The 15,604-nt window shown below is 39.1% G+C and overlaps 1 protein-coding gene across 4 annotated transcripts in view; it reads right to left on the bottom strand.

The window, feature by feature from the left end:
• The window catches only part of THSD7B (thrombospondin type 1 domain containing 7B), a 306,100-nt gene that overhangs the window by 99,113 nt on the left and 191,383 nt on the right, over positions 1–15,604 (bottom strand). For all 4 annotated transcript variants that reach the window (XM_027884317.1, XM_027884316.1, XM_027884318.1 and 1 more), the window contains one exon: positions 1,786–1,980. In XM_027884317.1, coding sequence (XP_027740118.1) covers positions 1,786–1,980 — 195 coding nt within the window. The remainder of the gene's footprint in view (positions 1–1,785; positions 1,981–15,604) is intronic.

Genomic DNA, 15,604 nt, shown 5'->3' with positions numbered 1-15,604 from the left:
TAACATCACAAAATACTTCCTAAAATAGCACTTTCCTTAAATCTTTGCACAGAGTTCCTGTGGATGACACCTTCTCAAGACTTTTGGCTACTTCCAATTTTCATAAAGTTTTTATGCAAATACGAGTCAGCACTAATCTCACTCACTTCCCCTTTTGAAATGTGGCCAAACCAACCGCGACACCTGATTTTGTCCTCCCTTGCTGTTTTCTGGGGTGTCGTGCTGTGCCTACCCAGGACACCCACTGTATGTTCACCTTTTCAGGACACCTTTGCTGGGCACAATCTGAGACCACAAGCTCAATCCTGGCAGGAGAAATAGATCCCAGCAAGGTTGTAAGGGGAGAGGCTTGTGGTGTTTGGGCACAAGTGCAGTGAAGGTGAGAAGACAAGCCAGCAAAACCTGAGTATAAGAAACCACTTTTGGTCCTCTTACTTGAACAGATCTGTGCCTGATGTAAAACAGAGTAAGGAAGGGAATAGGTAGGATCATACTGTCTTGTAACTTGCACAGATGTTCATAAAGAAAAGTCAGATTTAAAACTACCTGGAAGTAAGTATCCACTTAATTCTTACATATTTGCTAAATTACATCAGGCACCTGTTATTCTGCCAGGGATCAAAGATTTCTCCTCCTACAAACATACAGGCATTGACATAGAGAACATTTTAGAATGCACTCTTTGCCAGAAACAACAGAGCATTATATAATACTGGGTTTTATGTAAAAGAGAAATCTTTATCCTTTAATGAGCCACACTGAAGAATGGCAGCTTGAAGCCATTATATATGTATGCTGTAATTGTTAGGTACTAAAAACTTGGAACGCTCCAGCAGTAACACACCAAGACATCCATGCAGGCAAGGACAAGGGGAGTATAGAAAAAAGGAGCAGTGGTGGCCACCATATTTTGCTGCCACTCAGTTCCCAGGCTTTATCCCAGCAGATATTCTTACAGCAACGTTAACATTCTACTTCAGAGTGGAAATCTTTGAAGTTTCACCTCTATTAACGGAGCAAACTCAAGCCAGCTACACCATAGCTCTCAAAAACAACAGAGAAACACGAAAAGGTGTGAGTGTTGAGGGTAACAATAACAGCCAAATTTCCTGTAAACCTTCTAAGAACATTATAATTCATTTTCATTTGATTTAACAATGTACGTGGGGGAAGACAACTCTCAGCAAAACAAGCAGTTCCAAGCTATTAATGCTAAGGAGTTTTAAAGCTTTTCAGTTTGGTCAGCATTCAAATAACATAATAACAAACCACGACAGCAAGTATGGGAGACTGCTCCATGGAACGGTTTGAACTGGTGAGTTTAACGAATACATAGAAAATTCTGAACAAAACTGTTCTAAGGGTACTGTTTTTTCTTTACTCATGGTATTAATTTGCCCTGTTGAACTGTGGAATACTGCTGAGCACAAAACAGCCAGTTTTAAACCTCCTTCAGATTTCAACAGTCTTCAACAGAAAATCACACTGATTTGTGCTCTTGTATAGGTGTTTGCTGCATGTTTCTCAGATTAATAATAGGTCACAATTGCACACAAAGAGTGGCCAATGTTCCATTTGGTTTATGTCTAAAACTAGTTTTGAGTTTTCCTGCCTTTTTCTCACACCAAAATGTGTGTGCATAAGCCAGGCAATGACCACTGTCAAAAAATCAATCGCGGGTGATAACTACTCTGGGTTTTCCCACAACCCCACCATCAGTCCAGCAACACCTGAGAGCATTAATCACAAGTATCTTCATCAGATAAATAGTGTAAAATACATCACCTGTGAGTGACCGTCTCCTGCTTCTAGTTGACTCACAGTCAGAGGAGCACGCTGTAAATTTGGACCAGGGCGTAAATGTGCAGTCATCTTTGCAGGGAACGAGGCACTCCTGGACAGGGGATGGCACAGCTCCTGCCCACCGCACGCAGTCACCAACGTCGGCAGGGCCATCCTGCTCCGACAGGCACGTGACAGCTGAAAGGAAAGGCACAGGGATCTTTATATTCTGGCATATATTGTATCATACCCTGTGCAGTCACTCCCTGTGTTCTGTGTGTGATTCACTCTCCTGGATTAACAGAATGAAGCTGATTTGTTTTTAGTCATTATTCATGGGTCACTCAAAGATGTCCCAGGAGCTCCACAAAACCATAAAGACACTTTCTTATTTGAGCAGTGTGTTATCAGAATGGTGATATAAATTCAGTATTTTCAAGGAGGCGGTCATTTTAAGGGTTGTGGCAACAGTTTAACCAATGATACATTGTACGACCAAGCAAGAAAACATATAATACTGTGGTTATGTGCCAGAAAACATATTTGGTCTAGGCCAGGATTCACAAGCTCTGATGCACATGGTACTCATGGAACTGAAATTGCTTCAAAGGAAGAAAAAAGAATTTAAAAACCATAAAAGAAAGCTTCCTTCTCCAAAACTGACATCTTTTTCATATTTTAGATTAAGGGAACGACTGAGCAGCAAGAAGCTACAGCTAAATGCTTCTTGCAGCAAGATGTAAATACAAGGTCTGGCTTCTCCAAACTGAGCTCCCTAAATATTATGCTACCTCTTCCACTCTTGCATTCTCTGCCCGTTGTCCTTTTTAGGACTATAATGATTAATTTTTCAGGGTGGATATTGGCACTTTATAGCCACGATGGAGGGCAAAAAAGTATTTAATGTATAAACCTGAGTCACAGGAAGCCTAGGATAAAATTTGCTAAAGTTTCAGTGAATTTATAATAAGTAATTATAATAAATAAAAATAGCCTGCACATCATGGAGTCTTTCATTTCATTAATAATAATTAGTTCTCACAAAATCTCCAAGATTATAGGCTATTTATACCCTACAGTGTAGGTTAAACAAAGCAAAGGAAGGTCGTCACTTGATTATAGAAATGAACTCAGGGACAGAATAAGGAACTGAATTTGGCCACAAGACTCTTGTCATGTCGGGCTCTCTCATTTCAGGCAAGTCCACACATTGCATCATAAAGGCACTGAAGATGAAATTATTTAATCCAGATTTTAATATTTAACCTTAACAACCTGTGATATTATTTTATGATGACTGCTAAATAATTCAGGTTTCTGAGGCTGCATATAGTTTTCCTTGTTGCCACCACTTAATGTGACTAGGAACGCATGAAGAGAAAGGGAAAAAGAACTCTGCTTTCTTGCAGTTAAAGGACTTACTGGGGTGTAACTGCAATAAATACACATGATTTGGGGGTTTTAACTACAGTACTGTATGGGAGCAAGGGGTGGGTTGGCAACCATCTGGAAATAAAAAAACATCTTATTAAAATGTGATTAGATTTCTGTGGAAAAAAAAAATCAGCATTTTGAAGAGCATGCAAAAGGCAAGCAATTGTTAAAAGTCTCTTTAGACTCAAGTGACAGCAAATCAGCATATTAATATCTACCTCCAAATTGCTGATCCTTGCCTTTCACTTTCAATCCCGTGACCCTTCCCAGCTCCCAACTCCGGCAGTCAGACCCGGAGCCGTTCCCCTTCTCAATTACGGGAGGGCAAGGACTGAGGTCAGGGCTCTGTATGGGGACGTGGTGTAATTGCCCTCTTCAGGAAGGTTAAACAAGTAATAGACTCTGATGCCCAAGGTCTGTGTAGCCTCATTACCTTCAGCAAGGACACCACAGATTTGGCAACACGGATGTGTCCCCGTGAAGTCTGGCCAAGGATACACAAACCATCTTCTCAGCATCGCTGCAGCTGCTGGCAGGGGCATGAGCACCACCCTGCACTGCCAACCCCATGCAGCCACACTTGTGATTGCACAGCAAATAAAAAAAAAAAAATATTTTTCACGGTTTTCGGCACACAAATAATTCACTGAGTTTGCTGAGTCTATCTGGATGCTAAAACAGATGGATATATCGAGACATACAGGATCAGGGCAAATCTTTGCCAGACATCATGGAGATTAAAGAGATTGGTGACAATAGACATATGCGTAGAGCAAAGTTGAATTAAAAAAGCAAATAATATAGTGCATTATAGATGTATAGGCATGGAGACAAGAAGGAGTTGAAAAGAAAATATAATGGATAGTCTAGTAAGAGACATAAGACTTAAAGGAGGATCTCCTGTGAGGTGATTAGGGATGGGCAGGTGGTTTCAAATACAGAATTGCTTCTTTTCTCTACTTTAGGAAATTTGTAAACGCAGATCATGTAACTCAATCCAGTCATTCCTGACAGAGCAACAAAGCCTCTGTGCCAGCGAGAAGGCAGCAGCCACAGAGTAAGGAATCCAAAAAGCTTTTCTCGATGCCTAAAATAGTGGCACTGGAGAGCAAACACTTCACTTGCATCCCACACTCCTGGACTTCCACACTTCCCAATGCCATCACTGTTATTACTGAGTTGCAGATGGGCACCTCTGTGGTGACCTGACCTGCATTCGTGTCACTTTGTGGGGAGAGCAGGCACTCCTCATTTCACATAACATCATAAAATGCCAGCCACAGGCACCTGGTTACCCCTACATACCCCACACCTCCTCCGAAGCAACAGAGGGCATTTCAGTCATATTAGGAGGCAATTCATTTCCACCCAAGAGCCTGCAAACATCTTCAAAACTACGCCAGTGCATGACTTCTTCAGTCTAAACTGAATTATCTTCAAAAGCATGAGCTTAATAGGCCTGATCTTTGCAGCATGTCAGTCACAAGCGATAGCAGCATTTCTGCTACATGCTTACAACCATGCTTGAGGTGAGCAGCATGAACTGCTAAAATAAATTAAATAATAAAACAAAAGCCCATTTAGGGCATTTTAATGGATTGAGAAGGGGCAGGCAGGAAGCAGCAGAGATGATGGAGCCATTCCAGTGGTTCAGTTGGGAACTATTCCCCTCGTTTCTGTCTGCTGCAAACTTACTCCCCAATTTAGTTAGCTTTAACTTCTAAGAGAAAAATATTTTCATATACAGGCACTTCTGGAAAGAGAATGAGAGAAATTTGTTTTCAGTGAACCTCCAGGAAAGTAAAATTATTTATCCTCGGTGGTTTCAAACTACTGATTGGTTTGGCTCATATGTGGTTTATGTTGCATAAAAAATATTTCCCCTTAATCCTCAGTTCTGTCACAATGGTTTTAAATAAACTCATACTGCAAAGCCATTTCTGCTATGTCAACATCTGTTTTGTTTTTTTAAGGGGGATACCACTGGAGAGTAAATGCAGTCCATTTGCAGCCCTGTGCACCGAGGGAAAAAAAAAATAAAATCAGAGTTATAAATCCCTCCTAGACATAATGTGTGATTTCTACCATCTCTGCAGCATTTAAAATGGACACAAACATATGAATAAAACAGCTAATAACAGGACACTGCCAGATAAAGGCTTTCGAATTATAATATTGATTCCCACAAAGAGGGGAAATTCAGGATTTCCTTTTCAACTCCCACTATTCTTTTTTATTACCACCAGTCAACACCACCAAACTGGAATTAAACACTTGGGGCCAAACTGTGAGATGACATTTTAATGCAGTTCTGTTGATATAAAAAGAACTGCTGGCACAAAAATAAAAGTACACCTTCTCTTGTAATGATAAACACAAGATCATGAATTAAATTGAAAGGTAGGCAGGTTTAAGAGGCTAAAAGAAAATAACTTTTTGCAAGAAAGGGCTGGAATTGTTTAACAGACCATGTGGATACATCTGTGAAGGTGCCAACAAAGCTCAGCAATTAATATGAGCAGTGAAAATACTGCAGATGCAACTGCTTTGCTTCAAGGCATCAGTCAAGTGCTAAATGTACAGCTCGGGGAGGAAATTTCCCTTTCTGCTGCTACAGGGTCCTGCTGGGAGACTGAACAAGGACTGCTAACGGGATACTCAGTGCGACAGTCTCCACCTTCTGGCTTTATATTTCCGCCCACAAGAGCGTGTCTGTGTCCCAGCACCTCAGCATATGGCACACAGGAGCATATGGAAGCTATATTCTTTAACTACATTTCCCTCAAATTGAAAGCAAACAGCAGACACTTGTTCCATAAACTTTTAGATGGCGAAATGAAATGTTTGTACGCTGCCAAGCTGCAGAGGCGCTGAAGGCATCCGTCCTTACGTCCTCACCAAAGGATGTCAGCATCAAACTGGGGCGACTCAGGGGCCCTCAGGTGCACAGGACTGACTTAGAAGAGCACTCGAGATGGTCCTAACGAAAGGAAGTGTATTGAAAATGAAACATTAAAGGCACAGCGTTGCATCCAGTAAGGAAAGATAACATAAATATAGTTCCTCTTAAGTAAAAATCCAATTACAGACAGATGCTGCAATTGTATTCATTTACTAAAGTTATAACCAATTCTCCTTTAAAAATGCATTTCAACGGATTCCAAAGGGTAAAAAGCTAAAGAGTGAGAGTATCAAACGCCAACCAGTAAAATTATATTGTACCGTGGCACTTTCAATTTGTGAAAACTAAATTAGTGTTTTCAAAACTCTGGAATTAGATGTCATTAGAACAACTGAAAACAATGACTGATAATTCCGGGAAGGTACACTCAGGCCAAACAAACTAAAGCTATGCAGTAGTGCAAATCAAATGGCTGAAATTAGCACAGGAGCAACAGGATGAGCTATGAGGTTAGACAAGAGCTCTAACACCCAAGAGCTGCAGGCACAACAAGGTAACAATCTTCCCTGGCTTTAAATTCCAAGTATGTGTGAAAAATCAAAGCCAGCACATAAAGTCAAAGATGTTATTTTAATATAGCTTTTTTTCCTTCTCATTGTTCAGAAAAAATATCTCATTTTGTGTTGCACAAGTATTCTAGGTATCCCAATATAATAAAATAACATAACGGTAAGTGAAAAAGAAGTTAAGGGGTAATATGTTCAAAAAAAAAGGAAATAATTTAAGAGTCCAGACTTGCTGACTACAAGAGTACTCTCAAAACTCACGGTGACCTCATTTATTTTCTGTATTGATGCTCCTTTAGAGTTGCTTCAAAATCCCAGGTGGAACATTTGTGTTTTTCTTGGTATGTTTACACAACCCTAACTACAGGAGACCAGAGGCAGACATAATAGAAGATGCAACATAAGGCTCTGCTGAGACTCAGGTTTAAGTCTAAGGCCCTGAGTGTGTAAGGACATAAATATACACTCAACTCCAGCCCTTGGATGCAGCAGTGCTCCCTGCACCAAAATGTGTCCGATGCCTGGATTTACAGAAGCAAATCACAAGATAAATGTTTATAGTAAATCTGAAGAGAAGAACAACTGATTCCAGGAAGGACATCACAGACACAAATCTAGTAAAAATAGCCGAGGAAGAGCTGGAACAACTAGTTATGCATGAGGAAAATAGTCTCTGAGGTCACCAGTTTCCCATTTTGTAATTATTAATGATATTGACAGTAGTGCTAAAGGGCTAACAAATGCCACCAAGCAAACAGAGCGCTGAATAAACACAGATCCCCACCAACCTGCTCTATAAACAAACAAGAGGAGCCCAAGATGAGGTTGGGATGCAATAAAGATGGTAAACACCAGCTGAAAAGATAAAGGAAAGCAACTGAAATTATTTGCATGAAAAGGGGTGGCAGAAGAAGTGGGCAGAAAAGTCATGTGCAGAGTATTGGTATGGAGAAGAAATTGTAACAGGGGAAAGGGGAGAAGTTTGGGATAGAAGTGAAGGGAAAAAAGCATGCACAACTGTGAAGATCCTTCTCAAGTTAAAGGTCCATGTTTTAGCTGCTTTTTAGGTTGGTTTCCCCCTGCAGTCTTTTCCACAGCAAGACATGGACACAGGGAGAAAAAACAGGTTAATGTAGGCACAGGAGCCTCAGATGGAGTCCCAGCTGCAGCTCGCTGGGGGCCACCTCCAGTGCAGCCTCTGCCACTTAATGCCTTCAGCTGGACTCACCTCTCTCTGTTCCACCTGAAATAACTCCTTAAAGTGCAATTTTTCTTTGATACTTATGGATGAGGTCTGGAATACCGGACTAGAACTGCTGCAAGAGCTCAGCTGTACATGTCAGTTCTGCCAAGCTGTGTGACTTGATGTTTTATTCTTCCTCATCTGTGAACTGAACCACTGGTTTGAGGAGAAGCAAGAAAAAAATACGTTGCTATAAAGCCCATTCCTCCTCCCACCCACACAGTGAACGCACAATACAGGACTGATCATTCATGTTGAGCACTGTTTTCATACAAGGGTTTTCTTATTCTAAGTGGTTCACACTCTGCCTGGCCAGAAAGATAAAATAATATGGGTTTTTAATGTTTCAAATTTACTTTGGCCAGAGAATAACTGCGATCTGAGTGCTTCTGCATTATGCAATCAGTCTAAAGAATCTTTCACAATTTTCCCCTTTTTTTCCTAACATTATTATAGGTTTTGAATTGCTTTTACTTTCATTTTCTATTAAAAAGAAAATCAATGGAAGTGCATAAGATGATTAATGATAGAAATTATGCTCCTTTCAGAGAACATAAAACACAAAAATATGCTTATTTTTTTCCTCTTTCTGTGGCCCACAATTGCTAAAATTACTCGAGTTCAATTTCTCTGTAGCTCCTATCATCAAGTTTTATTTAAGATAAATTATTTATTGCACACTTGAAAATAGAACTAAGACATCCTGTTATAAATACACACATTGAGATGACAGTAAATAGAGAGAATGAAGCATGCCAAATAACACAAGAGAGAGGAAATGGAAAACAAAACCAACATTTACAGTACTTCTAGGAACTCAAGTTGGAAAATTGCTGATTAAGCAAGCACTGACTTTCTTTTGAAAGCTCTTCCTCAGTTATACATTCTCTGGACATGGTTTTTAGTGGTGGCTGGATGAACTTAGAATCTCATGCAACCTGTTTTCTCCCAGCCAGGTCCAGTTTTTGGTAGCACCCCATGGTCATCTCTCAATGGCAGCAACTCCCATGGCAAAGCCAGCCTTGGGAAGTCTCAGAAGACATCTCTGTAAACTTGCACGTTTCAGTTTGTTTTTTTTTTGGCATCGTTTTTGAGAAAATTTAAAATTATCCACTTGTATCAACTTTCAGGTCACTTGGCATTCAAAACGTTGGTTTCTGTGGGTTTAGGAGTGGAATCCTGCTCTGGAAGGCAGACACGCTGCCAGTTTACTCCATCTCCCCTTTACAGTAACGCACAGATACTAAATCCAGAACATAAGATAACACACCAGCATATTCACAATTGCCCCAACATTATATTTAAAACACTGTGATCCCAGGTACCACCTACAGACCTGAATCCCCCCTTTCTCCTCAGCTCCCCGTTCCCCAGCTCTGGCTCTTCTCGTTTTGGTATTCAAAACTCTCGCTGCCCTTGGCCCCTTCTCAGAGACCAGCACTACAGACATACATTGGCCCTTCAACAACTTTTCAACTCATCCTGATTTATATTCCTCTCGCAGAAATCGCTCTCAAAGTTTTCTTAAGTACCAATGGATTTTGCAGATATGGCCCTGCATAAAACTTCCCACTTCAACTATCACTTTTCTAAAGAACAGATAAGAATACTAAATGTTTTGAGGTCTGAAGTCTGGCTACTCATCTCCAGCTCAAAACTGATAAAACAACTAAAATTACTTTGACTGAAGCTAATAGAAATACATGCTCAAATAATTCATGTTATCTAAATTAAGTATCTTTCAGCCATCATATAATATTGTCCACCTCATGAGAGAAAATAAAGATGCTGGACTTGAGATTGAAGGGTCAGCACAGCTTAAGTACAGTAAAGACACTGTACTTAGATTAGAGGTGAGAGAGGCAGAAAGAGATTGTGAAAAATTTCCCACCCACAACCTCGAAAAATTAAATGTTTGAGGCCTTTCAGGAGATTTACCCAGTGGGAAAACCAAGTAGGCAGACTGGAATCCCAGTAAGAGTAAAGTCACACTCTCGTGTGTGGGAGTTCCATACATGTATACATAATGTACAAATTATACACCCAGAAAGGCTTTTTATACTTTTCCCTAAACATTCCTACTGTTCAGGGAAAAAGTGTTTTACAGAAACCCCACCTCAGAGCATCCTTTCTCTGGAGGGGGGGGGGGGGGGAAGAGAAGACAAACAAAACCAAAAAAAAACACACCCAAATTTGCCAGAAGAGACAGTTCAAGACAGTGAAGGGTGTATTTCTAAACTGAGCATAGCAAAGACACTGATTCCCATAAGCATAAGAAGTGGTATTTCCCCTGGGTAATGCTAAATGAACTTTGTGTGTGTGTGAGAAGCAGATCCAATAGGTTTGCCTCTTCAGAATTAAAAAAATAATTACACCCATCTTTCCCTGGGTTTGCTGTTCAGACCGTTCTCACTGATAGTACGTTCCTTTTTACTCTCCTTTTGAAGCTAAAAGATCTTAAGGGACTATTTAGTTTCTCCTTCTACTCTCTTAAAAACAAAGCAGAGGATCTGAGAAGATGCAAAGGTAGATATCTTACAGGATGTTATGTTTTCCATACAGTGATCTTCTCTTCCTTTCTTACAGGAGGAAAAAAAGAGAAACATTTCTTGTTTAGCTGCTGCTACTTATCTTAAATTTGCACTAAACTGTTATAATTGAGGGGGGTTTATAAAGCAGATTGCATTCCTGCTGAAGCAATGGGAAAACTCACATTTATTTCAACAGGAAAACAGATCTTACTACACTTTCTTTTTAATGATTCTTCTACGGACGAAGCATTTGTTTGCAAACATTTGTTTCTAAAGCAATTACACAATCCAAACACCAACTGATCACAATTGGATCATTCATCTATAACAGACACAATATTTGGACACAAAAAAATTCTCTTTCGTGGTTTCTTTACCATTGGTTCAGATCATATAATTTATGATTTAGTTAACTGAAAAAAGGAATCCAATGCAATAAAAACAAATTAATACAACAGAAACTAAATTGCATCAGACCTAGAAATGCTTTCCACCCTAATGGAATACTGTTAGAATTTTTAGCTCATCTTCATGTGCTTCATTCTAGCCAACCCCAGGGTAGAACTGGCTAGGACACTTCACTACACTTCCTTTTATTACAGTCTTTCCAGTAAAAACCATTTTAACCTTGGCTATAATAAAATTATCAGTTTGATTCTCATCTTATACCCTCTTTTCACCTGTGAAGCTTTGTTCATCTTTGCTGGAGCTCAGAGCCGTTTCTCCCATAAAATTGCTCTGTGCGTGAATCTTTCCGGATGCAGAAGGTTCCTGCCAACTGCCATTACAACATCAAAGGTTTAAATTGAGGAGCACTTAAAGCAGGGGAAGGTCATCTTTGGAAATTAACTTGGAATAAAATTTCATAGAAGCGGAGGTGGCCGTTCATACCCTGACGGTGCAGACGTAGCCCAGAGGAACATCTCACCCTTTCTTCCCTGAAGAGGGAACAAAGTCTATGTCCAATTATGCCCAGCACTACCGTGTCCCTTAAAACCAAGAGGACATAACCAGAGGGACTCACAAAATTTCCCAAAGTGGTAATTCTTCCATTTTAGAATAAGTTATTTGGAAATAAAATTCAATGCAGAACCAACTCAATACTTTGAAGATTCATCAAGATTCACATCACATTCCCTTTTCAGAGGCGAGAACTGATATTTGGAATTTTAATTGTGTATTTCAAAGAAACAGTAAATAGCAGCTTTTTAATTCATCAGAAGCCCAAAGGAAAGGGAACTTTTCATACAAATGTGCTGTATGTGGGAGACTAAGTCTTGCTGTTGCTATAATCAAAGTGTAAATACAGCAGAGCAAGAACTCACAGTAATTTGTGTCTATGAGCAAGTTTGACATGGAAGGGCCAAATAAATTCAGACTGTACAGCTCTACTGAACTGGGAGATTCCCTGAGCTACTGCACTGGGAAATGCATTTTGCCTTTCCGAGATCATTCGTCGCATCAGACCTTTGTCTCAATTTCTCTTTAAAACTCTGTCTTGTCCTATTTGAAGGCCCACGCTCCAGGGTTATATCTTATCAGTTAATTAACTTTTAGAATAGAAACAGCAAAAATGACTATATAAACTTTGGCTCATATATATCAAAGCCAATGTCAGCCAGTGTGGTTCCTGTGTACCTAATCCAGGAGACTTATAATAAAACCTCATCTTCCATTTACAGCCTGAGGCAACAGTAGGTCTTGCAGAGAGACAGGCGAAGTGAGGAGGTTTAGTAGAGCAATAATGTTGCTCAACAGCTTAAATATTGGTCTAGCTACTAAACTTTATGCCAGGAGGTTCTGGCATTACATTATTAAATGCCAATATTTCATCCACGGTTTTCACTTACTCAGAATAATGCATAATTCATTTCAGGAAAAAAAAAAAAAAAGGTAATTTATTATATTTCTACACCCACCCACCCTCCCCCAAAATAAAAACCCCCTGAAGGTAACACTACTCTTCAGTAGATCAAGGCCACACTAATGAGGAAGTATGAGGATGGTGTATGTTGTGTGTACTATGCCAGTTCTTCACTTAATGAACAATTTAGCAACAACATACTAGAAGCTATGAAAACCATTGCCTTCATTCAGGCCTTTAAGGTGACTGGAACAAGGAATAAAGGAGATATTGATTAAGCTGAAAAGTTTGAATCAACAAATAAGGAAGAGGAGGATTCCTTGGAAGCAACTTTGATTTTTTTTTTTACTGGTTCTTCAGCTAACATCAGCAGATCACATTGATGTGTATTTAAAAAAAAAAAAAAATGGGGTTAGAGGGAACCGAACAAGAGCCATGTTTGACAATAATTTTGCCCACAGTTCAAAATGACCCAGCAGTGAAAAGGATGAAACACAGAAAAAGAATAAAGAATCTGAAGGAGAATTGTAGCCTGACAGGCTGGGAGTGTCCAGCAGCCCCTCACTCAACTCCAAGCACACCTCTTTCTCCAGGAAAGCCCTTGGGCTCCTAACTCCTTTCATTCCAGAAAATATACAGATAGCATCTAGATAGATAGATAGATGTTATAATTTACTGCCTTTTAGGTTTTTTTAAAGTGCATGGTTAAATTTATTAAGACACTTTCTCAAGAAAGTTTCACTAAGAACAGTCTTTAAAAGTCAAGAAAACTTCTTATCATCATTTTGTTTCTATAAAATGCAAGAGAACACACTGTAGATTTAGATTACCATATCAGTACTTTTGATTTACTCACCTTTTCAACACAAAGACAGGCAATTCCCTTACATAACTTTATTCCAAAGCTGTGACCTTGACTTTTACCAAAAGTTCAATTGCATGGATATTGTTTTCGAGGCAGGATGAAGGGAGAAAGGAATTCTCACAGATAAGATAACGAACTGTCAAATGCAGCTTAAGAAATACAGCTGTTTCAAACAGATGATCTGATTTAATATGTGCTGACCGACAATTCAAAAATTATGACTAGGTCATTATGGAGCACCCTGACTACAAAGATTGAATTACTTATTTGTTTGCCTCATAAAGCATTAGTTGTGTGAGCCAAAGACATCTTCAAAGTCTTCCATATAAGGATCAAAAGTACCAAAATAATCCTAAAGTAAATACCATGTATTGAAGGTGTATGGTTAACAATATACACAAAATTGGACTTTATCAATAGTACTTTTCAATACCTCTTTCTTTACCTTTTGAAAAAGTTACCAATTACAATAAGATTAAAATTAAAAAAAAGATGATATCTAGCTTTTAAAAATAATAAAGAAATGCATAAAATGGGTATTTTAACTATTAATGCACTGGCCTAGGTAATCATACAGGGGAAGCTTAAAAACCTACCAAAACCACAGTGTTATCTCATATAAAAAAGAAAACACTATTTTTTCTCCACTCAATAAATGCAGTAAGTTTTTTCTAATAAAAAGAAAAAAAAAAAAGATGAGCTGCCAATACTGATGTGTCTGCTATCAATAAACGAGAAGTCCTGATGAGACTACAATCTTTTCCAATATGATAAACACAAAAATCCCTGAGAATCGTATAATGCTTTCCACAGATTCTTGGATTCTGCATTATCCAATATAACAGAAGGTCATTTCACATTGCCATATAAAAATATTCCAGAAAAAATAAGTGTACACTGGAATGTACATGGGTTACATTTAAGTTAAAAGATGCAAGATTGACACTTCTCTCCAAAACAAAGGATGAGTAAAGATTGTGAAGAAGTGAGGAAATGCTTAACTCTAATGTTTCAAATGCTTATCTATCTTTCCTGTCATCTATGTTTAAAATTAAGCTTAATACAGTTTCCATTATGGTTACAATGGGACTCTTCAGTAACAGCCTCAAACAAACGTTATATGGAGTCACCTTCCAAAATCAAATTATTCTTTATCAACACAAAGTCTGCTACACCCAAAAAAACCCCAAACAAATAGCAAATAACAGACACCTGCTGCAAGCATTAAACAATTCTTTTCAGAGTAACTTGCATAGGGAAATGAAGAAACGGGACCTGATTTTTGTCCCCACAAGTCGGCTGCCCAATGTGCCCACACCACGTGAAAGGCAGAGGCTGTGCCCAGTGAGGCACCCTCATCCCTCTCCCGAGCTGTGACAGTTCCTCCATCATTTTCTCATCATACTTCAGCTTAGATAACTAAGGTTTCACGATAAGGATATACTTACTCACCAAAGCCTTAAATTAAGACTGAAAATGTTCACACAGTTATCACAATAATATATATTTTTGAGTGAAACCACATTGCAGCTAGTATTTAACAGGTTAATTTACATGACTGGAATAGAAACATTAAGGGGTTCTGCTCTTCTGAAAGAACATATAAATGCTGGGTGGCACTTTTTATTTTACCTACAAATTATACATCTTTTCCATCTTTGGAATAGCCTATAAAGGATAACTGGTAAAATCTGGTCTGTCAGGGTAGAGACAGAATAAAATTCCACTCGGAGCAAAAGCCATGAGGAGGAACCAATGGAGAACACTTGGGACAGGCAGGTAGATTAATACATTCATATAAATATATCAACATTAAAGCTAAGTAAGGTGTCCTGGAAGGCTGGGCTGGTAGGGAAAAGAAAATGGAAGAAGGGCGCAATTCAGAAAAAAAAGAGAAAAGTGAAAGCTCCCCTATCAGGGAATGGGCACAACCATGGTGGGGACAAGCTGGAGTATGAGAGATCAGCTAAGCTCAGTCAAAAGCTATTCACTGCCCTCAAACAAAAAACAAGGTGAAAACTAGGTCAGGTTCCTAAGGATTAGCAGAAGGCTGCAGCACAAGCATGCAAAATCTGAATTAGAAACAGGCATTAAAGGCAATAAAGGATCCTCCTGCAAACGTGGTAAAAAACAGGCATTGTCCCTTCTCCTACCCACGTCCTCAAAAACTGGCCCAAGCTTTCACCACCCTTCACTAAGAGGGTCAGCTGCATTTCCAGGAGTGGGTTTCCTTTCAGGGAAAGGGCTATCAAGGATAAGCTGGCTATTTGAAATATCTGTCCTAATGAATTCTAGCTCAAACTTAGACAAACTGATCTTGATGTGCCAGAAGGGAGCATCAATTTATTTTTGATTTGCGCAAAGATACTGGGCCAAATGATCATTGAGCAGAGACAACTATTTAAAAAAAAAAAAAA

This window comes from Empidonax traillii, unplaced genomic scaffold, assembly GCF_003031625.1.
Source record: "Empidonax traillii isolate 1590-97213 ecotype Southwest subspecies unplaced genomic scaffold, ASM303162v1 scaffold142:size1213974, whole genome shotgun sequence".
Classification (NCBI taxonomy): Eukaryota; Metazoa; Chordata; class Aves; order Passeriformes; family Tyrannidae; genus Empidonax; species Empidonax traillii.
The sequence above is the reverse complement of the archived record's forward strand: the minus strand, read 5'-3'. Positions and strand labels throughout refer to the sequence as shown.